The sequence below is a fragment of the Alexandromys fortis genome, unplaced genomic scaffold (genome assembly GCF_014885135.2).
Source record: "Alexandromys fortis isolate MF-2015 unplaced genomic scaffold, M_Fortis_MF-2015_v1.1 scaffold_8_9099976_23576923, whole genome shotgun sequence".
Classification (NCBI taxonomy): Eukaryota; Metazoa; Chordata; class Mammalia; order Rodentia; family Cricetidae; genus Alexandromys; species Alexandromys fortis.
In genome coordinates this window covers 1,656,740-1,683,387 of record NW_026067899.1, presented here as the reverse complement: position 1 = coordinate 1,683,387, position 26,648 = coordinate 1,656,740, and the positions used below count along the sequence as shown (strand labels likewise).

Below are 26,648 nucleotides of genomic sequence, written 5' to 3'. Positions count from 1 at the left end.
AAAAATAAGAAATGTGGGATTTAGATGTAAAGTAAATATGTGAATATGTACATGGATGCAGATGAATGTATGTGTGTGCGTGCGCGTGTATGCACACATGCACAATTACATATAAGCAGGAGGGGGACTATTTTGGCAGTGGAAAGGGACCTAGGAATAGGGAAGTATGGGGGGGAAAATATGACAAGGTAAAATGACGTATGTGTGAAAATGTCAACATGAGACAAGTTCTTAAAGTTAAAAATAATTCAAAAGTAAAAGTTTAGTTAAAAATATGTGTGATAAGGCCGGGCGGTGGTGGCACAGGCCTTTAATCCCAGCACTCGGGAGGCAGAGGCTGGTGGATCTCTGTGAGTTCGAGGCCAGCCTGGTCTACAAGAGCTAGTTCCAGGGCTGGAGAGATGGCTCAGAGGTTAAGAGCACTGCCTGCTCTTCCAAAGGTCCTGAGTTCAATTCCCAGCAACCACATGGTGGCTCACAACCATCTGTAATGAGGTCTGGTGCCCTCTTCTGGCCTGCAGACATACACACAGACAGAATATTGTATACATAACAAATAAATAAATATTAAAAAAAAAAAAAAAGCTAGTTCCAGGACAGGAACCAAAAGCTACGGAGAAACCCTGTCTCGGGAAAAAAAAAAAAAAAAAAAAAAAAAGCGTGATAGCTGGGAAACCTACTGTGTGTGGCTTGGCCAGGGCAGGCTTTAGTGGCTCCTTTACCTCTCCCTAGGTGAGAAAGACTCTGGCGTTACGGACTAAATTAATTCTAGAGAGGGGGCAGTAACGGCAAAATTTCCCATCGCTCTGGTTAGGCTACTGTATATACAGACGGACAGTGACCATGGGTTGGTGAAGAGGCGGGGTCTTCCTTGTTAACCCTTGGTCCTTCTTTGCTGGACTCCTGAGGAGCCCCAGCTGTGGGAGGGCAGATACTTAGCAGGTTAGTGGAACTTCCAAGACTGACATCTATAGATAAACCTTGGGTCGTCTGGTCATGGGAAAGCCTGGCCATAGGACTCCTGGCAGAGCATGGCCAGTGCCTGTGAACCCACAGCCAATTGCTATCACACAGTACCTGGCCTTGGGCATGGTGCTCACTATAGAATAGATGTGGGGGAGGGGGTGGCATGTGTCACAGCCAGCTTTATGTCTGAGGCTGGGCTGATGTGACCGTAGCTAGGCTTAGACCTGGTACTTTTTGGAGTGGGGGAAAAGAAGGGGTGGTAAGTATTGAACTTTCAGGTGTGATCAAGGCCTGCCCAGGTAAGACCTGAGCATACAGCCAGTCCTGGTAAGGCCTAGGAATAGAACTATTATTCCACAGGACAGCTTGGTGACCACAAAGGAACTCAATACAATGTGGCCCCTTCCTAACATGCTTGCTCACACATGGAGAGCTTCTAGAAAGGTCTTGGAAAGTGTCTTTCTTTTGCCGTTGAATAGCACATAGAATTTATATTTTAATCCCAAATCTGCTCTAGTGCTTACAGAGTTGTTCTCTTAGGAGAATTGCCCAGGCTGACCACAAAAATCATAATTAAGGTCCTCCTGCCTCGACTTTGTAAGAGCAAGAATTACTTTTCTGTGTCATGACTGTCGTCTGGATTACTTCACTTTGAGTCATGAAGTTCTGTTTGTAATGAACGCATTAGCTCCCAAACACCTCAATCATTTTTAATTGTGTATAGTATAGAGGTTAATTTTAAATAAAAGCTAATGCCTCAGAATTGACTGGGAGGAGATTCATGTCCAGATTTGGTTTGCAATCCGTACTAGTTCCCAGGGTTTTGACACCATGATTGTGAATCTTGGCTATAAGCTGCTCTAGGAAACTGAGCTAGACAATACTCTCTGAAGTGATGTCAAAGAAACTTATGGATTCTGAATAAAATTAATTCTTAAGATACAATTCAATAAATGAATATGGTTTTAAATGTTTAAGTTGAATGATCAATCAGATGGTCTCCATTGACTATTGTATCTACATTCAGTGTTGGCCAAGATGCGATTCTTGGTATTTTTCCCATCCCTTGGCGTTCATTTAGATGTTTGATTTGCACTCACTTTGAGACGGAAACCGACCTTTAACCTTGGGGAAGGGCTGGAGGGTCAGATTCCTTACAACATGAGTGTATCATCACCTGTGTTCTGGTAGCTAACTGGTTGCCCAGATTTGTCCCAGGCTTCTCAAACCCTGCCGAGGCCTCACAAATACTAAAAAGGCAGAAACAGATGGCATCTGGTACCTTCACAGGGAAGAGCCTGGTTAAGTTTGCACCCGTCATGCAGAGCCTGGTTAGAGGATGAGAGTGGTCTGCTCTGCAATGATGCTATAGGAGAGGAGCTGGGAACAAGGAGTCAGAGTCCATGCGTGCCAGATGTCATTGTCCTTCCCACTCTGCAAAGTTTAGCTCCTCGTGGTTAGCAGCAAAGGCCCCTGTTGTTTTGCTAAGAGTGGGCGCAGCAGGAGAGTATTCATCTATGGGTTTTGCCAGGCGCCATCTCTTCATTTTCTCTATTGCTGCCGGCATTAGTGACAGATGGGCTGTTCTTTCCATACTGGCTTTGTGTGTCCTAGAGGAGGTATGAGCAGTATCAGCAAAGCTTCGCTGCAGTCAGGAGCACCTCTTGCTCCTTGACACCGTGCAGCTGGACCCTCTGGAAGCTACTGTGCATGCGGCGTGAGCTTTGATTTCTTGTTGGCCCCAGGACCAGGACTGAGCATCAGGACGGGACCCTCGAGGCTTCTTGCACCCTGTGGGCAGTACCTCTTGAGTGCTATCACACCTAGGATTTTATCAGTCTGACTGGTGCCGGATGAACTTCCTGAGAACCTGGGGGTTAGCCATGATGCAACAGGGGCCAGGTGGATCCTACATGAGTATGGGTGACCAGTGACTGATACTGGGTAGGAGGTGGCCAAAAGAAGTGTCCGTAGGTAGGAAGGGCCAGACTATATCAACAAAACCTGCATGCTCTCACGATGCACACGGTGAGAGCTAGGAGCGTGAAAAGCAGTGACTACGGGAAATCGAGGGAAAGGGTAAAGACGCTGTCTAGTAGCACAACGGCAGCTGCTTCAGGAGAACTCGCAGATGAAGCTCACAGAATTTTGAGAACATAACACATGTACAAAAAGTAGTTAAGTAAAAAGCACAGTTCAATGCTGGGATACTTCAACTGCTTCTCTGGAGATCCACCGGCCGGGAATAAAACAAACACCCTTGTCAATTACAGACCACAAGGAAGGAAGGGAGTGTGGGCAGCTAGATCACAACAACTCACCCTGTTTTCTGGTGGAAGAACTGCAACCTTAATATTGAGTTATTTATCAAGCGAGGCCAGGGCCAAATGCCATCTTGTTATGGCAGCCATTCAAATCGGCTCCCAGCACTTCAAAGAGAAGGTGCTTCCAGGGGTTCCAGGCGTGACTGCAGAAATCTTCAGGTGCCAGTAGAAACTCAGGGAGAATGGTTAGATGCTGTCTAAACACAGAGAGCAAAGGTTGATTACCCCTGATGCCTAACACCTAAGAAGCAGGGATTCCAGAAAGAGGATGGAAGAGTGGACTGCAGAGTGATTCGGGCACGATAGGGGGCGTATCCTGAGAGTGAGTATGTTGTCCACAATGTGAGTGAGGCTGTAAGAACTTAGGCATTGATAAAGGCTTTTATACAGATTACTGCATCCCGGAATGCCCAGGGTAAACTGGAGAGCTGAAAAGCCACCCTCAAAGGGGTGCAGATCTGGTTGTCAGCACTGCCATTGAGGTTTTCAAGAGCCGCGTTCTATGCCCTGACTCCATCAGAGGTGAGGGCCAATAGAGACTGTGTATCCATAGTCTTGACTTGTCCTTCACGAACTGTTAGGACAGTAAGAAAGTCCAGCCAAGAGAAAAGCATGGGCTCCCAGGTCAGAGTGCATCACGCCAGGCAACAGTGATGGGGAGTCCAGCATATCCTGTGGAGCACGTCTGGACCAGTGACGGGAAAACAGGAAGAGGGGGGTCTGAGCCAGGGCAAGGTCTTGATTTAATACAAAGCACCGTCGGGAGTTTAAGAGATCAAGACTCCAATAATGGTAAATGATGTCAGGAGAAAGAAAGGCGCCGAGAAAGTGCACCGAAAACAGAAGCCGTGGTCTAAACATGAGGCACACCGCACTGAGAAAGCAGGGGAAGAGCAAGTCTGTTTGACCCCAGTGTTAGGCACAACTTCCACTGAGGAAACTGACGTCTGATTGCGATACTGGTCCGTCTGTGTGTAGTTTGGTTCAGCACTGGATGGTACTTACCTGGCTATGTGAAAAGGAGCGCGTGAATTGGGGCTATAAGAGGTAACTCGGCTTTGCGTGGGTGTGAGAGACAGCAGATGGTGGGACTGGGGAGAGAAGAGGATATTTGGGAGGAAGGGTCAGTATGCTTGTAGCCTCATTGCACTAACTGGAGAAATTGAGAATTTAGAGGCTTATGAGATTCCCTTTCTGGCCAACATAGCCCAGAGCTGGTTGATTATTCAAGAAAGAAACATCATATTCTAAATTTAAAGAGAAGTTAAATCTAAGAAAAGTAAGAGAGTTGCCCAGTTTCGGGGGCTTGGGATGAGTTTAGAATCTGCTACGACCCGAAGTTCTTTATTTTTTTAATTTCTTACCATTGTTATTTATTACTTTGACATTGAATTTGAAGATGGGCATAAATGTTGGTGACACAGGTCCTTGGGTAATGGCCATTGCCTGACTCTTCGGGTCTTCATTGAAACGAACCGAGAAGGCTGTGTTTTCAATTAAGCAATAATAGTGCCCTTGTTCTAATGAAGCAGAAGTTCACATTTCCCAAGACAGAGCTGAGTAGCTAGAGGCGCAATCTTCAATCCTCAAGGAAATGAATTATTGCCAAAGACAATGAAGCAAAGCTCCAATTGTCTTTAAAGTTTAAAGAGAACCCCAGTGTTTAGAACACTTGATTGAAATAGCTGTACAAAAGTAGGCCAGCTGTTGTTGGGGGACTTGTGAATACGAGTGACCGTGTGGCTCACTTGGTGGGTTTTAGAATAGCTTGTTCAGACCATGGTAGTGGGTCCAGAGCCCTTTGCCTGTAACCTCTTTTGGAGACCTTGATTTATGTCGTATTCTGAGATACCGCCATCCTTTTTGGCATTACCTTTCATTATGACAAAGCTTTCTTACTGTTAAAGATGATGCTGTGGTTTTTACGTCTTATTTTAAGCTTTTTTTTTTTTTTAAAAATTAGTTAATTTTTATGTGTATGAGTATTTTGTCTTCCTCTCTAATATGTATGTGCCTGGTGTCTTTGGATGTTAGAAGAGGGCATTGGATTCCCTGGAACTGGCGTTATGGATGGTTGTGAGCCACCAATGTGGGTACTGGGAACCAAACGTGGGTCCTTTGGAAAAGCAGCCATTGTGATTAACCGCTGGGCCATCTCTCTACTTGAGTCTTGTCTTTCAAAGTTTCCCAGTATGATGAAATCTTCAGGGGTTATTTCAACACAACTTTAGAACTTTGGAGGAAGGTGACCATGGTGGCTCAAGTCTGATCCATCTCTGGGAGGCTAAGGGAAGAAGATGGTAGAGGACAATCGTGTCTCAGAAATGTTATACACCCACCTACCTCCCCTCAGAAAAGGGGGAAAATAGTAAAACCCAGTAGAATTAGCCGTCTACGGGTTTTGGGGCAAGCGGTTTGAAAAGTGACTTCCTAGTGCCAAACTAAACTCTTGCACCGTGTTTGTAGTTTTTCCTTCTTTGGACCCAATACAGGAATAGACTTCTGGATGCTGGTCTGTCAGTTTCCACCACTTCCCTCATCCCTACAAGGCTGACTCACTTCCCCACCCCCAGCTTCAGCCTGTCTGTCTGAAGGCAGAGCTGTTGACACCTGCAGCCCTGGCCCTTGGAGTTGACTTGGTCATCGTTGTGGTGCCCAAAGAGCACTTGGTTCTCTTGTTGAACCGTCAGGGCAGCTTGGTGCCCAAGCCCTTATTGGGAGGAAGCCGGGATTATTGCAAAAGCCAGATTTTTGGCACAGGTTGAAGGGTTGATTGGAACCGGCTATCCCTCTGATACCTACAGGCACCTGGCAGCTCAAGAATCAACATGTGCTTAGCATTTAACCCACACTGTGACCTAAAAATGACTTAGATTAGCAGTAGACGGTTGTCCCCTGGTGTCATTGTTTGCATACTGGTCTAGTTTTGCTCATTTATTTGTTCTTCGGGGACATAGCCTTAGCTAATGAACTATGACCTTCTACCTTTAAAGTTGATTCCAAGAGGGATTAAGATTAGCCTCTTTTGCTAATTTCTGAACCAGGCAGGCGACTGTGAAAATGAAGTCAGTTGGGGTGATTATATTCATGAATTTTTGGGAACCATTGCATTGAGATTAGCACACTGCAGCCTGGAATACAGAGCGACGCAGAGGGCGCCCTCTGCTGACGAGCGTTCCCTCCTGCAGCCTCCCATGATCATTGCAAGGTCAGCCCCTCCCTTTCCATCTCTCCCCGATGTATCTGAAATGGGGATAGAATGCTTACGGACCCATGCGGGCAGAGCTTCGTTTCAGGTGGCATTAGCCTTCATAGACACACATCTCTTATTTTGTGGTTTCTCTTCAGATTCGTCTTTAATTCTCCCCTCCCCCCCCAACAGCTCTGTTCCTTCCTTCTTCCTTCTATGCAGTCCACTTCCTCCTCTGTCCCATGCCTGTCCCCTTCCAGGGATGAAGGAGAGAAGGGCTGGAGAAAGCTGGTGGTTGAAGGCAGCCTCTGCAGTGTGTTGTTGTTTCTCTGTGTGTCATATGTGTGTAAGCCTCGTGTGTGCGGGTGCCCACGGAGGCCAGAGAAGGGCTTTGAATGCCCCAGAACTGGAATTGGAGCCGGTTGATTTGGTGCTGGACTCGGAACTCTGGCTCTTCTGGAAGGATAGACAGTGCGCTAGCCCCTGAGCCATCTCTCCAGCCTCGCTACAGCTTTTCACATTGCAGGAAACCTTGGGGTCCCTGTCCCCTGTCGGAGCCCAGAAAGGCTCAAGAGATGGCTGTCTCCTGAGGCTTTGTAGGACCTCCTGATACCTCTCCCCTGAGCCAGTCTTCCCCAGGCCCTTCATCTCCAGCTCCACTCACATCCAGACCGCACTCCCCTACAGCTTCTAGCCCAGTGGTTCTCCACCTGTGGATCGCCACCCCTTTTCCACCCCTTTTGAGGGGGGCTCCAAGGACCCTTTCACAGGGGTCGTGTATCGCAGCGTCAGGCAGGATGAGATCCCTGGAAGCAAAGCGAGCCTGCCTGTGCTGTTCTGCCTTCCCTGTCACTTCCTGGTGGCACTCCTTCCACAGAGCAATTGTCCACTTGATGCCTCTGCCTCCATGTCCTTTTATGAGCTGCTTACGTTATGGGTCAGGCGCTCCCACACCTGAGTGTGAGCGGGAGGTCATTGCGTATGTGCCCTGGATGGAGGCAGAGTTTGTTGAAGGAGTCAGCCCTGAACTGAAATGAAGGAGGAACGGGGTAAACAGGAACCAGCCTACCTGCCACACTTAGCCTCCTTGGGTGTGTGTAAGAGGAAGTGGTTAGAGAGGAGGGAAAAACAGTTCAGGTCGCAGTTCAGGTCGGCTGAGCTGCCCTTCAGATCCTCTTGGCGGTTGGTTACCTTTACCCACAAGCTGTGATTGGGCCTGGGTTCTTTCTCCCTTCTGCCTGTTGGGAAACCGTCTTGACTCTGTCAGTATACGGAGCAGGTTTTATCTCAGTGTGCCCACTTTTAAACTTTTCCGGTGTTGAACTTTGCTTCTTGGGAAGTGTTCTGAAGGATCAGTGACACGCCTGGGTGATTTTGTCCTGACTGGCACCTAGCTGCGAAACCCAAAATGTTCATAATTAACCCCTGCCAAGGCCTCTATTTTCTATCGAATCTGGGAGTGCAGGCTCCTAGCTTCATCTGTGCCTGTGGCCCAGCTCATTGCTTGCTTCTCCTGCTCCCTAGCACGGGGTCCATCCCATCTGGCAAGCACGTAAGCCTGTTCACCACAGTCTAAGCCTCTCATCTCTCGGGTCTTTGTTGGAGCTCCCAGATGGGACAAAATTACTCAGATAGATACAACACGCGGTGGGTCCTTACAGACCTCTGCAGCTTGGCCTTCCCCATACCTCCTATTGATTGAGAAATTCTAGGAACCTGGAACAGTTGCTAAGTCTCTGCTTTCAGTTCTGTGCCTTGGTGTGTGCTGTTCCGCCTTTTCAGGTCTAGGATAGACTTGCAGGTAGGAGCTGGCAGTGCCAGCTGCCTGGGGCTATGGGAGGAAGGGCAGCCCGCTGTCCCCACAGAAGCCACCATTATTCTCCTGGGCGGATGTGATTCCCTTCACTCTGATTGCACCTGCAGCAGTGTATCCGCTAGCACATTGGTTCCTTTTCTGGGATCCATCCCAGCTAGGAAGAGGTGGTGGTGGGGGTCAGAGGGTGTTTGTTCCTTCTGCACCTGGCTCTGCAGGCTTCTTGGGCCAAGTGTGACTTGCGCTCTCTTCAAGGGGGTCTGTTGTTTGTATTGGCTTCTGTTCCCAGCCACGTTTTCCACTCCCAGCCTTGTACCCCCAACTTTCAGCCTTTACTTCTCCTTGTGGTCAGGTGTGTGTTCTTTCTCTCTATCTCTCGCACTGTCCTTTGTCAAGCAGACCCCAGAGGTTGTAAACCTGATGCAGGTCCAGCCCCTCTGGGGGTGAAATAGCAGAACTGAGGATGTGAGATTAGCTTAGGAGCTGCTCCTTGGGAAATCTGGGGTGAGAAGGAAGCTGCATTTTCATCCCACATCCTAGGTGATAGGGCAGAGCTTGTATCGGGCACCAGTGAGGCGAAAGTATTGCCCTTTAAGTGACTCAGGATGTCAGTCAATAAAGCTGAGGAAGAAAAATAAGGGGAGAGACAGGTTGCAGGAGTCACTGAGTTATGCTTTTGTCAGAAGTTGGATTCGGAATCTGTAGATCAGCCGCTGCAAAGCGAGGTGTAGTCAGAGATACCTCGCGGCTCAGGTTGGAAAGCAACGCGTACTTACAGACGCAACGTGATGGCTGCTTCCCGCCCAAGTTGGGAGTGTGAATTGTTCGGCTGTGGTCCATGTTCTGTGCTTGTTCCGTGAAGAGTGTTTTGGACACTGGAACCTCACCCAGCTACTGCTGCCGATTCCGGGAGGGAGAGGTTCCCTCTCCCTTTGTGAATACGGGGTGTCACTGTGCCCCAGTTGCAAGGCCTTGCTGCCTGTGCTGCAAGAGCGTTTTTTTGTCCCCAGCTCCTCAGCTGCACGGCAGAGGATAGCGCCCGTAGCTCTGGGTTCTGGCTGAAAGTATAGTATGTGTGAGTCTCTAAATTCTTTCTGTTTTACCTCCAGGCTGCTTGTGGGGGCCCCTCGGGCGGAAGCACTTCCACTGCAGAGGGCGAACAGAACAGGGGGCCTGTACAGCTGTGACATCACCTCTCGGGGACCTTGCACGCGGATTGAGTTTGATAATGACGGTATGTTCTCTCTCCCTTGTTCATTTGGCCAGCCTATCTGTACCGTGCTGGGACAGGAGTCACAAGAATTTATTCTTACAGAAAGGACCACTTTTAATTTTGTCAGTCTTGACTGTTTTATTTGCCCTGAAAATACTTCTCTAAGCCACACTGAAGTGGGCCAGGGTTAACTAAATTGACGCGTTTATGTTGCCACCTAGTGGTAGGTTGAGATGGTTGCAAAATTCAGTTCACAGCTGTGAAGAAAATTAAACATGCCTATCATGTATTTAAGCAGTCAAAACATCACCTGCTGCTAAAATATTTAGGGGAAAGACTGTTTTGTCTATTTTTATGTATTATTAATTTGATTCATGTGTTTATTTTGTTTGTTTTTAGTGATGCTAGGGCTCTAACTCAGTGCCTGTGGGTCCTAAGTGAGCTCTCTACCCCCCAGATTGCATCTCTGGTCCTGAAAAGGATTTAAATATGAGAATACTCCAAAAATGAGAACTGACCAGCTTGAATCATATCTTCCCTAAAGACCGAGATACATTCATCGATGAGATAGGGTTCAGTCAAAATAATTTTCGAAAAACTTTAGGAGTGGCCAGAACTGGAAATGGATATACTTACTAATCCTGTAATATGACCGTTTCCTCATCACATGTTCTGCCGTTGAGTCCCATACACTGTCGCTGTTCCACGGACAGGTCTTTGAAACACCAGGCTCTTACCCAGCTAAAACCAGTGACTCCGAAAGACAGGGCTATTTCCCTCTTATTTTAATATCCCGTTTTAGAAGCCTCCGCGTAGCGAGAAGATGCCATCATGGAGTCCAGGTGCGTCACCAGCTCATTTACCTGGCTTCCCGTAGATTGAACAGAGCCATTAGTGTTCCGAGAAGCTTCTGAGAAGCCAGATTTGATTATTGGCCTAAGTAGAGATGCAGGCTCGTGCTTCCGTTCTCGTCTGTATCCTTTAGGAATAGCGTGCTGGTCTTCCGATTAGGAAATATTACGTGTTAATCACAGAAAAGTTATAAAAAAAAACTTAAAAGTAGAGATATATAAATAAAGGCAAACTGTCTCTGGGAATCTTTGTATCTGGACACCCCCCCTGGCATTTTGGTTCTTGTTTAGAAAGGCAAAAATAAGGGGTTAGCGTAGATTGCGGCTGATACTGCAGTGAGCACATGGTGGTATTTCTGTGCGTTTTCTCTCCCTCTTTCCCCGCTAAGAAGAGAACAGTTCGCACTGTCACATGATGGGAGTGAGGGGGCAGAGAGAGCCCACTCCCTGTTCGTTTAGATGCCTTGTCTCACACTGCTGCATCAAAGAGCGGGCTGTGGGGTTGGCTCCGTCTCAGTTACACAATTTTCAAATGTCTTATTACAGAATTTTTACAAAAGATTCACGCAACTGTTTCTGTTTCCTTGAGATAAGAAATTGTTCTGGAGTAACTGAATTTCCTGAGTAGCTAGGCTTGGGGTCTATGCCGTTTGAAAATGGCTTCTTACTGGGTTTGTGGTTCGGTGTTGTTACCGTGTGGGTTTGGATAGCCAGTCAGTCATTCAGGCATACTAACTGTTTGCATAACCCATGTCACATCCCGCAGCTGATCCCATGTCAGAAAGCAAGGAAGATCAGTGGATGGGGGTCACCGTCCAGAGTCAGGGTCCAGGAGGCAAAGTGGTGGTGAGTGTGGGAAAGGGCATCCTCCTCCGTGCTGGTTATGGGGCGCCCTCCTCGGTGCCGGTTACTGGGCGCCCTCCTCGGTGCCAGTTACGGGGCGCCCTCCTTGGTGCCGGTTATGGGGCTCCCTCTTTGTGCCGGTTACGGGGCACCCTCCTTGGTGCTGGTTATGGGCTTACAGCAGTGGACAAAACACAGAACCCCTGCCTCGGTTTACCTCTGAGAACAAGCCAAACCTTCACTTCTCCCGTGAGGGCTGCTGAGTTGGTCCAGCACCCCGTATGTCTTTAAAACTTCCAGAGCCAGAGAACTTAATGTTTGACGTGTTTTGAATATCCCCGAGACTAGCTGCTCCTCAGACAAAAAGAGCAAAGCCAATTGGACTGTTTTTGCTCTGGGAACCTCTTGGGTTTTATAGACAAAAGTTATTGCCAACCGTGTGAATGATCATGGACAGTAACATCTGTTTTAGTCTCATTCACCCCAACCCTCTCCAGATAGGAGGCAGCTTGTTGGGTAGACTGGCCTGGAAGCGCTTTTGGTTGGAATATGGTCATCTTTTCTTGCCTCTTTTTCCCAGACTAGTTGCTATAACAGAGTTTATACAGAAACTTAGGAAAAACGAAAATCTTGATGAACACTGATTCTTACACAGGGGCAGTAAGTGAAATGGACTTGGAGGTACTTTCTCCAGACACTCCCATTATGTGGGAGGCAGCATGAAGATCCTATAGAAAACGGAGATCATTGTCTCCGCCTTTAATCCCAGCGCTTGGGAGGCAGAGGCAGGTGGATCTCTGTGTGTTTGAGCCTGGTCTACAAGAGCTAGTTCCAGGACAGGCTCCAAAGCTACAGAGAAACCCTGTCTTGAAAAACAAACAAACAAAAACAACAACAACAACAAAAAAGAACCAACCTCTGTATTATCGCTATATTGCTAGGCGCCCCAATTTTGCGAAGGTTTAAACAGCAAGGCTTTGCCGTTTGCACCTGTTTGCAGACATGCGCACATCGCTATGAAAAGAGACAGCACGTGAACACCAAGCAGGAGTCCAGGGACATCTTCGGGAGGTGCTATGTCCTGAGTCAGAATCTCAAGATCGAGGATGACATGGATGGGGGAGACTGGAGTTTCTGTGATGGCCGACTGAGAGGCCATGAAAAATTCGGCTCTTGTCAGCAAGGGGTAGCCGCTACTTTCACTAAAGACTTCCATTACATTGTGTTTGGAGCCCCGGGTACTTACAACTGGAAAGGTATGGCATCTGATTTACAGAAACACATTAAAATGTCAATAAATTCCTATAATAAGCCCCATGATTTAGTACATTTTAAGTGGGCTATAAGGTGTTTATAGAAGTGGGTGGGATATTAAAATCTCCACTGTGAATTTTAACAGTAATGCAAATGTTTTAGGGTTGAATTTTTCTCTAAGAATATAGTAATTAATATTTTTTTTTTTTGCTGTTTTATGTTTGTTACTTGAAAAACTGTTCGTTTTAAGCCAGCGATGTGAACACTGAGTTGGCGTAAATGGTATATACAAAGAACTGTTAGCATGGACATCCCATTGTGTAGTATCTTAGAAGGCCATGTTCTGCTAATAACATAGTAAGCTCAAAGAACAAATGACTGGCAGATTGAGGGTTTTGAGACAAAAATTAGAGGCAATCTGAGGTAAGGTTGGTTGGCAGTATTATTGTGAGAAAAGGAGACAGGGAAAGAAGAGGGAAAAATGACCCACGTTTCGTGATCAGATGAGTCTGGTCAATTCCTTTAATAAACCTAAGTTTCTCTGAAAAATTAATGAGGTATATGGAAAACTGCTGTATCACAGGGTAACCTAGCTCTAATCCACAATGGAGAATCCATGACCATTTGGAAATAAAACTTTTTGAGAAATAAAAATAAATTATATTTCCATAAGTCTGGAAAAGATGACTACATGGAAGGTTGAGGCATGAAAACCAAAATTTCAAGGCTAGCCTTGATACTCGATGAAGAGCCTGTCGCAGGGGACAGTACGGAGGTGGGGGTGGGGGAGGAGCTGAGGATGGCCCGGTGCTTAGGAGCACATACAGGCCCATGTCTTGCAGAGAACTTTCCCAGCACTCCCACTGGGCAGCTTCACCTACAAGGGATCCAGTGCCCTCTTCTGGACTCTTGCTGGCACCTTCAGTTGTGTGAGCATGCATGCATGCACCATGCGCGAGAGCGTGCTTGCATGTGTGTGTGTGAAAAGAATTCTTTTAAAACAATTAATTTTGAAAAGAGCAGGGATGTATAGCATTTGCATAGTGTGTGTGAGGTGCCGGGTTCAATCCCTTTCCAGTGTCTCACACACACACAAATTCAGCTGTTATTGAAAATGGTGTGGCATTCCTTGTGACACCGGAAGCTATCTCCTTTGTCTCCACTCTGCCTCTGGCAGAGTCTTTCATGGAACCAAACACATCAGACTATTTCGACCTCACTGAAAGAACATTTTGTATTTAGAAAGAGTTTTATTCTTAGCAACACTGACTTGAAATGACATGAGTTTTGTTGTTTTGTTTTTTGTTGTTTGTTTTCTCCCCAACACAGGGAGAACAGTTACAGTCCTGGCTGTCCTGCAACTTGCTCTGTAGACCAGGCTGGCCTCATGGAGATCTGCCTGCCTCTGCCTCCTGAGTTCTGGGATTCAAGGCAAGCACCACCATCTCCCAGTGAAATGTCACTTTTCTTTTTAGTTTTTTGAGACAGGGTTTCTCTGTAGCTTTGGAGCCTGTCCTGGAACTAGCTCTTGTAGACCAGGCTGGCCTCGAACACACAGAGATCCAACTGCCTCTGCCTCCCAAGTGCTGGGACTAAAGGTGTGTGTCACCACTGCCTGGCGAAATGTCACTTTTGAAAAGTTATATTGTTATTTGGGTTTTAACAGGACTGAAATATTTTTAGGAGGTATAGAATTTTCGAAAGATGAAATTTTGGTTAAAGCAGTTTGAAGAGCAGATGGATATGTTAATTTCACTGTACATTACGGGAAAGGAAACCTGATAGGATCAAAGGAAACAAAATAATCATTTATTTCAAGTTCATGTCATTCAAATTTTTGTTGACTAAGCAAACATTCCATTTTCCATCTAGCTTCCTGGTGTTTTGAAGATAGTTCATAAAACGTGTGGGTCATTTTTAGGATTCCTAGAGCAAATCTCTTTCACATAAGAACTCGCATGCCCGTGTTGAGCAATCTCAACGTCACCGTTTTCATGTCTGTCTCCTCCAGATTTCTGTTGTCCTGGTAACACGAGGGGTGTTTATTAGGTGCCATCTATTTTATTTTGTTTCATCTTCATTTTTTGTTGTTGTTGTTGTTGTTTTCCATTTCATTCCTTTAGGGATTGTTCGTGTAGAGCAAAAGAATAACACTTTTTTTGACATGAACATCTTTGAAGATGGGCCCTATGAAGTTGGCGGAGAGACTGACCATGATGAAAGTCTCGTGCCTGTTCCTGCTAACAGTTACCTAGGTAGGAACGAGCAGAGGCCCCATACCTACCTGCCCTCTCAGACACTGCACTGCGCGACTCTTCCCTCCGAGGGCCCACAGGCTGAGAGCAGGCCAGGTGGGAGCCAGGGGCCTCGGCGCATGCTTCAGCTGGACAGTCTGGTGAAGTGACAGCAGACTGCCTGCCGTCTGGCTCCTCTGGCCTGAGCTTCCTCAAAGCCAGGGAGAACCTGCCATCACCTGGAAATTACGCCTTTTGCAAAGGCGCTGTCTGTCTCCTGAGCTGGTGGCAGCCATTGGAGCCTGCCCTTCATGAAGCCCTGAGGAAATGCCTGGGTGTTCATTGTCGGCTAAGTGGTCCTTCCTCTCCCTTCAGGGCTTCTTTTAGCTGCACACTTAAGAGTTCCACTTGCAAAGTTACTTTTAAGTGGCAGGTCAGGACTTGCAGGTCCTCCGTTGGCGACTGCCACTCTCTAAGGCCCGGCCCTGCGACTGTACGGGGGCTCCATGTCAGAGGGCCCAGTGGGTGGCACAGGGCTCCTCAGATGAGGCCAACCAGCGCTGCTAACACGCCTTGGAGGACACCCGGACTGTATCTAAGTGCCGGTTCCTTAACTCCCAAGGCTTGTTTGCATTACTAATGGTGTCCTAAATTATTCCTGCACATTATGGTAATTACACAAAGGCTTTTTAAAAGCTTTAATTCTTGGTGTGAGTTGACATAAAGAATAATTACTGTACATTTCTTGGAAAAATGTAAAAAAATCTTCTAAACCTACATAGTAACCTATTTTTAAAAACGATGTGGGGGCAAAACACGCATGGACTAGAGAGTTATTACTGGAACAATGGAAGGTTAAATAAAAAGGAAAAAAAGCAGATATGGAATAAATAAATAATTCTAAATAGTATGCTAGAGTAAACATACCTGTAAGTTAGTCTAATTGTGTAAATACTCATGAACAGTACTGTTTATTAAGAAAAAGCAACCCTTTCCGATTCATGCACCATGCCCACCCCCTGTACAAACTTGATAAGGCAGCATGGAACAGAACATTTATAGAGCAGCTGCTTATTAAACACCTGTCTTGTGTGAGTCAGGTACTGTGTTCAGTGTGCTGGTAAAGGTTGTCACTCCTCCCTGTGTTTACAGAAGGACCTTAATTTGCTAGTTCAAGGTCACACCGTTAATAATTCCCCAACCAAGAGAGAGCTACTCATGGAAGTGATAGGTCTGGATAGTGGCTGGGTGCATGCGGTTTGTTAGTGGCCTTGCAGGACAAGGAAGGATTTCCATGCAAGGAAAACAGCAACAAACCAATATTTTCCTTGGATATATATTAACCAGCAGCTTCTGTTTCTCATATGTGCTATTTGGGGATTATTTTATGATGGGATATGTTTCATTGCTCTGGCCAATACACCAATAGCTTGGCCTTTAGATGCCCTTGGAGTCTATAAACACAGCCACTGACTGGTAGAGCACAGGGAGCTAGGAAGGGTTTTGTTTGTTTCCTCAAACCCCTTTACCTCTTTCAGAATGGGTTTCCTTTAAAAGTAGTTGTCTGAGAAAGAAGTCAAATGTGTGTTGTTACGTTTTTGCTGATCGGTGCTGTGAGGGTCTCATTTGAGAAGATCAGTGGGCGTGGAGTCTAAAACGATATGCCTATGAAAGCCAGCGAGGGGCGCGGCCCTGCCTCTTACCAAGTGTAATTGTTTTTCTCCCATCTCTCCTGTCCCGCGCACGCGTACAGGCCTGCTGTTTTTGACCAGCATTTCCTATACAGATCCCGATCAGTTTGTTTATAAAACACGGCCTCCCAGGGAGCGGCCTGACACATCCCCTGATGTGAGGATGAATAGCTACCTAGGTTTGTGACCTCTGAAATGACAAATAAATTGCCTTGGTCATGGTCATTTAAAAAAAATTTTTTTTTGATTCATACAGAGCATAAATCTTCCTATTTTCTATTTCATTTCAAATGAAACACATACAAAAAGCATGCCGTGGTCGAGCTCAGCTGCCAGGTGGTTTTCAGCACTGGGCTCACTTATATTGCCTTGCTCTATACTTGGGGGCTCATCATATTTTCAATTCACCTCACGATTTGAGAACTGCAACAGTAGTGGTGACACTTTTTTTTTTTTTTTAAATAAAACCCAATAAAAGGGGTGAGCTTTATAGAGAGAGAGACCGGCTCGTTTGAGTAGTTTTGGCAATGGGTAATTCTGTTTGCTTTTCTAGCAAATCCTAGTGTTTATAACCCGAAAGGCTGCTTCATGCGTGACAATTGGACATTCCAATGTTGCCTACCCTTTGAACAGTACGTAACTGATCCAAGTGATACCTGACTCACCTCTATTGTTGAAGTGAGATTCTCAAATAACTGTGAATCACCATGCATGGATTTTTTTTTCTTTTTTCTTTTTTGCATGTTTGTGTCTGAGAACTGAGTTGATCCAAAATAATTAGATGCTCCCCAGGGTATGGTAGCAATATTAGCATTTGTTCTTACCTGATTGCCAATAGACTGGTAAGGGTAGGTGCTCTTCATGTAAACTGCAGTCAGCGCAGAGCCCTGTAACTTGCACTCAGTAACGAGTGTATTTGGCATTCCCAGGTGACTTCAGGGTCTAGCTTGCTCTCCCTTGGCCATAGTTTGAATGCTTCTCCATAGTTCAAGCTATGCAAATACTAAATAGCATAAAATTGTCCTTTACAAGTCTTGATATCCATAGAAAGTGGTAAAATAGCTGTGACTTTGTCCTTCTGTCTTTCCGCTAGCACTCTGACTCCTGTGGCAAATGTGCAAGTAGACGAGAGGGCAGGAGGAGAGGTGGGTGGGTCGTCCCCCCAGTACAGGATCGATGTGCGAGACTATGTTTTGTTTTCCTAGGCTTTTCATTGGACTCAGGGAAGGGTATTGTGTCTAAAGATGACATCACTTTTGTGTCTGGTGCTCCACGGGCCAATCACAGCGGGGCTGTAGTCTTGCTCAAAAGAGACATGAAGTCCGCACATCTTCTCCCCGAGTATATATTCGACGGAGAAGGCCTGGCTTCTTCGTTTGGCTATGACGTGGCGGTGGTGGACCTCAACGCAGATGGGTAAGCGAGTCTTTGGTTATCATAGGCGGCTAATGTTGCTGTTGACTGGCTTCTGTAGGTCTAGAGAAGCGCTAACTACAGGTTGGTTGATTCAGAAGCTTACCATCCAGTCCCGGCTTCGTCACAGCTGACATTCATTATCCTCCCAGTGACACAGGATTACCTTGTAAATGTTACGTTTTCCCCTTGTGTTTGGGGATCACTGTTTCTTGGAAATTTAAATTTGAAAAACAAAAACATTCAGAAAATGGCATTAGCTACATGACAGTTCTGTGGTGTCTTGAGGGTGGGGGCTACTGGAGCCTCCAGAATGTCTTATGAAAAGTAGGAAGCGGTGACCGCATTAGTGCATAGAGGACTCAGACCTCTTGGTGCCAGTCGGAAATAGTGCTGGAAGAGCAGACCCTTGCTGGCGGTCCTCCGGGGCTGTGGCTCTGACTTGAGAATCTGCCTTTGAATTGCTACCCTCACTATTTTCCTTGGCTTATTAGGGATCGTCTGTTAAGTATTTTAATTGACGAGATGCAAATTCTTGATTTGAGGCCCCTGTGCTTGTATTGAGCCCCGACTGGTGGTCATTTCCCTCAGCCTGCTGGCATTTTCGGCAGAGGTTCCCACCTCTTTCCTTTGTTATGTTTTTAGGTGGCAAGATATAGTTATCGGAGCCCCCCAGTATTTTGACAGGGATGGTGAAGTTGGGGGTGCAGTGTATGTCTACATTAACCAGCAAGGCAGATGGAATAACGTGAAGCCAATTCGTCTTAATGGGACCAAAGATTCTATGTTTGGAATTTCGGTAAAAAATATCGGAGACATTAATCAAGATGGCTATCCAGGTGGGTAGTAGCTTATGATTGTGACATGGTTGTTACTATCATAGATCAGTTGGTAGGGATAGACTGATGAGTGTTTGTGGCATCTTTGAGACACTGCAGTTTTTAAATGATGGTTTTGTTTTGTTTTTTAAATGTGATGTCAACAGATATTGCTGTTGGAGCTCCCTATGATGATCTGGGGAAGGTTTTTATCTATCATGGATCCCCAACTGGCATAAATACCAAGCCAACACAGGTAACCAGATCCCTTGCTTTTTGCCTAGTAGCATACTATGTAGGTTTAAGTACGTTTTCACCCGGATTTCAGTTCTAAGTATACAATAGTATGAACTTTTAATAATTTAATTATTTTTATTTTATGTGCATTTGTGTTTTGCCTGCATGTATGTCTGTGTGAGGGCATCAGATCCCCTGGAACGGAAGTTACAGACAGCTGTGAGCTGCCATGTGGGTGCTGGGAATTGAACCTGGGTCCTCTGAAAGAGCAGCCAGTGCTCTTAACCGCTGAGCCATCTCACCAGCCCTGTCCAATAGTATGAATTTTAAAACATTTACTTTTAATTATGTGTGTTTGTAAAATGTGTGTGTGTGTGTGTGTGTGTGCGTGCACGCACATGCACAGGTGACCAAGAATGCTTCAGGAAGCTAAAGGTGTCAGATCCCCTGGAACTAGAGTTACAGGAGACATTTGATGTGGGTGCTGGGAATGGTACTAGGGTCCTCTGGGAGAGCGGTCCGTGCTCTTAGCCACTGAACCATCTCTAAAGCCCAGTGAATTGCAGAGTATCACTGGAAGATGGCTTTGACGCACTCACACAGATGCAGGGGCCTGCTTGTTTCAACTGTAAAATGTCTTAGCTAAGTTGGGAAATCTGCGGTTAAGCCAGAGCGAAGTTGACTCTTCTCAGCTGGGAGCAGGAGGGGTGGCCTGTGCTCCGCCTCCCTCAGCGGCGCTTACTGGAATTAGAACTGGGCGAACAAAGTAGAAGATCATAATTACCTGGAGAATTGGGACCCCAAAAGTTCTGACTGGTTTTGAAAATAAGACTTGGGGGGGAGGGGGCAGTTAGATTGGTTTTAAACTACACCGATTAATTTAATAAACAAAATAGGCTTTTATCCTTTGGAATACTGTGTGACTCAGATGGCTTTTAAGAAGTAATAGATACTATACATTATACTATATTATAATTTTTATAAGAACTGAAATTTTGACACAGAATAAACTTTCCTTTGTTTTATTTTCTTTTCCTCTGCTTGGGCTCTCACTCACTGTTTTGTCCATGCTGGGGAGTGCTCTCCACTGAGCTTCATTCCTAACCCAAAGTGCAGATGGCCAGCTCACTTAGTGGCCCCGTGTTTACGCTAACGCCCTGTGTGTTTCAGGTTCTCGAGGGCACCACACCTTACTTTGGCTATTCGATCGCCGGAAACATGGACCTGGATAGGAATTCCTACCCTGATGTTGCTGTCGGTTCCCTCTCGGACTCAGTAATGATATTCAGGTGTGTTGCTATCTTTGACACCTGTTAAGCAAGCTCCAAAATGATCTTAACGCTAATGTTGTGACTTCTTGAGGCGAAGGATTGTATGAATTTTGAAGACTCTTCTTTTGATGGGTTATAGGATAAAAATTGTGTAATCTTGCTAATGTTGAACTAATTTGGAGTAAAAAAGGTGTTAAAATTAATGGAAGGTTTTGTCTCTTTCAAGCCTTTGTGAGAGACTTGGGGAGATGACTGAGGGCTTCATGGCACTCGCCAAGCAGAACCAGCCACGTGTGGTGATCCTCCTGGAATCCCAGCCCAGGAAGGAATCCCGGAGCCAGCTAGCTAGTGAGACTACCTGTCGGTAGCTCTGGGTTTTGTCAAAGACCCTGCCTCCGTGAATGAGGTGGACGAGAGATCAGGGACTCTCGGGAGTCACTCAGAGTCAGCCGTGGTTCTCCACATGCATGAACACCAGCACACACGCACACACGTCATCCGTGCACACACACATAAAAAGAAGCAAAATGGTATTTTTAAAAACAACCTTCAGCCGGGCGATGGTGGCGCATGCCTTTAATCCCAGCACTTGGGAGGCAGAGGCAGGCGGATCTCTGTGAGTTCGATACCAGCCTGGTCTACAGAGCTAGTTCCAGGACAGGCTCCAAAGCCACAGAGAAACCCTGTCTCGAAAAACCAAAAAAAAAAAAAAAAAAAACCCTTTATTCAGATGAAAAAGCGAAACACCTAAAGAAGAAAACCTCATGTTATTTACCATATTTTCCCCCTTTTGTTTCAGTTGGCTTTACCTTCCACTCTTTAGCTCCGAAAGAAGGATTTTTATCTCTGTCCCATGTTCATACTATAAATACTTCCTAGTGCACAGAGTGTTCGTAACCTGCTTTGGTCCGTGTGTGGTCTCAGGAGGCTTGTGCCTGCCACTCAGTACTTAGCTGCAGATAAAAGGGTTGGAGTTTTTTCTAGCAGCTACTCTATTGTCGGTAGTTTTTTAAGTGCTTTTGTTTCTCCAGCCCATGGTACAAAAAGCAGTGGTAAGCACTGCCACTCAGAAGGCCTTCTGAGACTTCGTCCGAGGTGCTTTGATTATAGGAGTATGCCACCACACCTGTTTGGGTTTTGTCTTGAGGTTTTTTTTTTTTTCTTTCTTCTGTCTTTTAAATTATTTGGCTTTAGAGTAATTTTTATTTCTTAAAATGGCCCATAAGGTGTAGTGAAACTGTATGCTTGGTCCTGCCATTGCCCTAGACCTTCAGAAGAGAGGCAGGTGCAGACGGCCTCTATATCTGACCTTCAGTTGTCCTCCCGAGCCCCTGGGAGGGAGACCCAGCTCAGGAGACTCTCCCTGTTGTGACCCTTGCTCACATGTGCTGCCCAGGCTGGTCTTGAACTCCTCCACTCAAACAGTCCTCTGCCCTGGGCCTCCCAGGCTCTTTGAGTACAGGTGCTCGCCATTTACCTGGCTCCCAGGGCACTTTTGAAGAAGATGCTTTGATACAGTGAAAGAAAAATCATTCTCTGGTACAAGGGTAGATCTCTGAAAGCCGTCTCACACAGAAGTTAGTCACAGGGAGATAGTGATAAGTGGAGAAGAATGCCTGAGATGAGCTGTTGATGCAGCCGAAGGACGAAACTTACATCAGGTTAAGTTTACCAGGTAGTTGAGCACGTGGCAGAGCTCAGGGACTGGTGTCCCGTTACTGCTGGTTCTTGCTCTTGGCTGCATGATGTCTATTGCCTTCTGAGCCACCGCAGGGGGCCGCTGTGAGGCACAGTGATCCTCCTAGGTGGCACAGTCAGAGAGGTTTCTACAAACACTGCCTTCGTATATGTTTCAACTCCTTGGTGTTGAAAGTGGTTGGCCATCTGTAAAGGCTACACACTTTCCATCAAAAGGGAATCGGGGTTCTAGTTTGAGACACAGCTCTCGAGTATCAAGACTGCCCCTACTAAAATATCCGAAATTTTGTCTTTTAAATAAGTGAGTGCTATTTTAATGCCGTGACTTTTCTGTTCTAAGTATGTCTTTGGATTTCACAATCTTGGTAACAAGAAAACCAACTCAGCATTGTTTTACAGATGAGGAAAGTGAGGCCAATTGTGCTGTTAAGGCTAGGTCCCAAGTCCTAGGTTTCCCCGAGTCATGACAGTCCTTCAGAGTAGCTAGTAAAAGACCATTTTAACCATGAGCAGATAAGCCAGTAAGTACTGCCTTGTGCGCGGAAAGACATTTTCCATCCTGCTCAATACTGTGTCCCTGTATGTGTTATCTGCGGAAAAATGGAAATTCAAGCAGACATACAGCTAAGGGTGTTCAAAGGTTTTGAAATGTATGTATTAACAGATTAATACTACAATATGTAAAGCCCCATATGGCAACTTATTTTAAAATGCATAAATAAGTGCAAAAGATACAAATTTTTAACTTTGGGGGTATGTTGTCAAAACGCAAGTTAAAAATGTGTCTACTTAGTGTCCTAGAAGTCCACAGCTGTCTAAATATACCTTAGAAACAGGATGATAAAACAGTGGGGGATGTGGGGGTATTTGCCCTGATATGGTGCCTGCCTTCCCCACGGAGGGGCTTGTATTCTCGCCAACAACTAGTCGATTGGTTCCAGAAGGCTGAGGTTTGGAAGACAGTTTCCTATTAAAAGCATGTTCATCAAGATGCCGGTGTTTACCATAAGCTCCCCAAAGTACTGGCTGGATCCTCGTGGTCGTGAAACTCTATACCCACTCTCCGTTCTGGAGGGGAGCAGTAGGGTTGAGAGGTGAGCCAGAATCGCCCCACCATGCCTCCCCGCCCCCCAGCCCCTCTCCCAGCGCATAGCCACCATATAATGGTGTTCTTATGGCTGTGACAGGCTCAGGCCAAAGGCCTCTGGTGTCTTCTTTGTCTGCCCCAGAGTCAGGGAACACATAAGGGAGGAAAAGATGTTTTCATGTAATGAGCAGAGCCAAAGGGTAGGACTTAGAATTTTTTTACTTTTTTTTTTGCTTTATTTACTATTTATTTGTTTGTTTGTTTGTTTATTTATTTTTGTGGGCTTGGAGCACAGCAGCTGGGGAATGGTTAAGGATTCAAGTTTACAGAGACACTGTAGGGGAAAAATCCTTACTTTATTAAAGACATGTATAGAGCAGACCAGACTTGAGCTTACAGCAACCTCCCTGCCTCTGCTTCCTGAAAGCAATGCTTTGAAGGCACACGTTCTTAGACGCTGAAGCTCTGCTGCTGGGGATTTATTATAAGTAAGCTCGGCTGCCAACATAGATTCCTGTACGATGTTGTCACCATGGCTGCTGGTGATGTCTGAGTGTACAGAGGCCGTAACATGGTCACAGGTCAGCAACACTACAGGTGGGGGGTAATGAATCATATTCCTGTGATAGGAGGAGGAGCCCCCCGGATGTTCAGGAATGAGACATACCTCCCCAGAGAACAGTCGACATAAAAAGCTACTGTTTAGTGGAAACTGTATTTTTATGTTTGACAGTAGATACTTGTAACAGAAACATAAAGAGATAACATATCTGAAAAGAACATACAAGATTACTTGGCTATGAGTATTTTGTAATGGAGAAAGTATTTGCTTGAAGATATTGCATGCAGGAAGTCTATTTTTTTTTTTTTTTGAGGCAGGGTTTCTCTGTGTAGCCCTGGCTGTCCTGGAGCTCTGTAGACCAGGCTATCCTTGAACTCACAGAGATCAGCCTGCCTCTGCCTTAGTACTGAGATTAAAGGTGTGTGCCATCACTGCCCGGCAAGTCTGTTGGTTTTTAATATAGTACAATTTTAAATATTGTGTTACTTAAGTGGCTTTAAGTTTCTACCCATTAGTTGTGTGCTTTGTTTGCACAGTGGAGGAAGAAGTTGTAGCTACACACATTCATTTCCCCGTGTTTAAAAAGCTGCTTTGGACTCCTGCAAATGCTGCCTACTGTGTGCATGACCTCAATGCTCAAGACAGCAAACGGCTTAGGTTCTCCATTCCTTTTGTCCTCAGATCCCGACCAGTGATTAACATTCTGAAGACCGTCACAGTAACCCCTAACAGAATTGACCTGCGCCAGAAGTCCCTGTGTGGGTCACCTAGCGGGATATGGTGAGTTGGCCTTGTGATTCTGGGGGAAGTGTCGGTTCTCAGCTTTGTGATGACCCACTTGACCTGATGGGCCACAGGGAAGGCTAAGGGCGGGCTGGACAAAGGGACCCTGTTATTTACTCATCAGCGGGCAGTGGGGACCTTAGAGGGCTGGGGGACAGGGTGGGAGTTTTCCCCCATGACAATGCATCTTTTTAAGAAATTTGTGTTTGATTTTATGCAGCCTCAAGGTTAAAGCCTGTTTCGAATATACTGCGAAACCCTCTGGTTATAATCCTTCAATATGTAAGTACCTCGTACTTTTTAAAAAAAAAAAACAAAGTTTTCTCTCTGCCAGGTTGAAAGTTTTGCATAAATAACAGGAAAACAAAACCGCAGTGTGGCCAAAGTGAGCTCGTAAATTCTTGTCTAGAGGATGAAGTTTATCCGTGTTCTCCCCTTTAATCAGGAGGGCACACTTGGCTCCACTGGTATTTTCCAGAGCAGATGGTTTGGGACAGGAAGACTTGGAAAAGCACTTATCTCCTGTCACAACGGCTTCTTCCCGTTCCGTCTTTGAAAAGCACTGTGGAAAATTGCTTGTGCAGTTCTGAGGTGGTGGGTGGCGGTTGTGGAGAGACAGCGCTGGGAGCCAGCGCACAGCTGCAGCTGGCACGCTCTCTCGCTCGCTGGCCAGGTTAACTAGCCTCACTACCCCCCACCACCACACACAGAGGCTCTGGCCCCATCCCCCAAGCCGTGCTCCCAGGTACAGGACCCTGAGCACCTGAAGGCTCACCCAGAGGACAGACACCTAGCTGCTTGCTCCTGGCTTCAGCACAGCTCTGGTTGACGTGCAGCAAAGGACAGGTCCTTGCCCTTTAAGTTTACTGTTCCTGTCTGTTCAAACAATGCCTCTTAAGTCATTGTCTAGGGTTGTGACTCTGATTGATGACAAAACCAGATGGAAGGCACTTTGCCTTTTAAATTGTTCTACTTCCTTTTTCTGGTACCCAAAGCAGGATTTCCATGTGGGGTGTGTGTGTGTGTGTCCGTCCGTGTGTGTATATGTGTGTTAACTTGTTAAAATGAGTATGTGCACATGTGTATAAGTCTCTATGTATATGTTTGTGGTGCCCAGAAGTCAGCTGCAGGCATTCTCCATGGTTGTCCACTGTCCTTGAGATAGGTCTCTTGTTGAAAATGAAGCTCATTGCTTTGGCAAAGCTGGCTGGCCGGTGAGCCCCAGGGCGAGGGTTATTAGCACAGGCTGCCTGCTTTCTTGGCTTTTCATGTGGATTCTTGGCATCCAAACTCTTGTCCTCAAGATTATACAGTTAATGCTTTATGGACCGACCTCTGGGATGGCTTGGCTTTTCAAATGGGTGTTGAACTGGTCCCCATTCTCATATGTGCACGGCACTTTACAAACTGAGCCATTTACCGAACCCCTTGTTGCATGTCTTTTATTTGTTGTTGTTTGTTTCTGTTTCTTGTTTTTTTTTTTAAATATGTTTTCTCTGCGTAACCCTGGCTAGCTGGCAACTTGGGTGGCCTCGAACTCACAGATCTCCACCTGCCTCTGCCTTCCGGAGACCTGGGATTGAAGGCGTGCGCCCCCACCATTGCACAGTTTCTAGTGAAAAGAAAGCACGCACCGTCCTCACTGGGCGCCAGGCCCTTTATCTGTATTTTTAATGACTTCAAGAAATGAAAGTAGACTGGATTCTTGAGCCTGGAGAAGAAATGCGAAGACATTTGGCTCTGTCTGAATTGTTTAAGGTAGATAGATGTCAGGTGTCATTGGTTTGCTCCTTCCACCCGCTGCCTGAGTCGAGAGAATGCACCATGTATCTCCTTTGTAGTATGTGCCTCCTCCGTTTCCCAAGTGTTTCTTGATGGCCTCTGATGGGGGGGACCTCCTCACCTGGAAGAACTCTTTCATTGTTCATTCCTCTACAGTACCCAGAACTTTAAAATGAAATAAAACGATTTCCACAAACCTGCCAAAGTTAATACATTCAGACTCATCCCCAGTATCCCGCAAGTGAGCTGGCTGTGGGGCCAGGCTATTTTAAATAACCCAGCAGTCCTCACTTGCAGTGTTAAGTACACACGGGTATTTATAATTGGGCCTTAATGAGTCTTCTTGGCTTGCCCCTCCGAAGGCCAGCAGAGGTAACCTGCGAGGATTTTAAGATGATGTGAGTTGTCTGGAGGGTTACAGGAGGTTAGCGTGGGTTTGGTAGATAAACGGTTTTAATGTACCCACACCCTCCTGTGCTTCTGCCGCGAGGGGCACTCAGCACGGCAGCCTCCCTCTGCTCCACTGTGAAGCTAGCAGGTCACTGATAAATGGAAGATGTCAAAGCTGCAGAAGGCCAGCAGTGAGCGTTCCATTTGGCAGCTATGGCATTTAAGAAT

General features: G+C 46.1%; 1 protein-coding gene across 3 annotated transcripts in view; it reads left to right on the top strand.

Annotated features, from left to right (window-relative positions):
• Positions 1-26,648, top strand: part of Itga6 (integrin subunit alpha 6) — a 67,476-nt gene that overhangs the window by 21,138 nt on the left and 19,690 nt on the right. For 2 of the 3 annotated variants that reach the window (XM_050122982.1, XM_050122990.1), the window contains exons 2-11: positions 9,403-9,527; positions 11,124-11,203; positions 12,201-12,456; positions 14,578-14,709; positions 17,585-17,795; positions 18,438-18,631; positions 18,778-18,866; positions 20,018-20,136; positions 24,147-24,245; positions 24,469-24,530. In XM_050122982.1, the coding sequence (XP_049978939.1) occupies positions 9,403-9,527; positions 11,124-11,203; positions 12,201-12,456; positions 14,578-14,709; positions 17,585-17,795; positions 18,438-18,631; positions 18,778-18,866; positions 20,018-20,136; positions 24,147-24,245; positions 24,469-24,530 (1,367 nt within the window). Of the gene's footprint in view, positions 1-9,402; positions 9,528-11,123; positions 11,204-12,200; positions 12,457-14,577; positions 14,710-17,584; positions 17,796-18,437; positions 18,632-18,777; positions 18,867-20,017; positions 20,137-24,146; positions 24,246-24,468; positions 24,531-26,648 lie in introns of those variants that run through there. The other variant, XM_050122999.1, reaches the window with a different exon arrangement.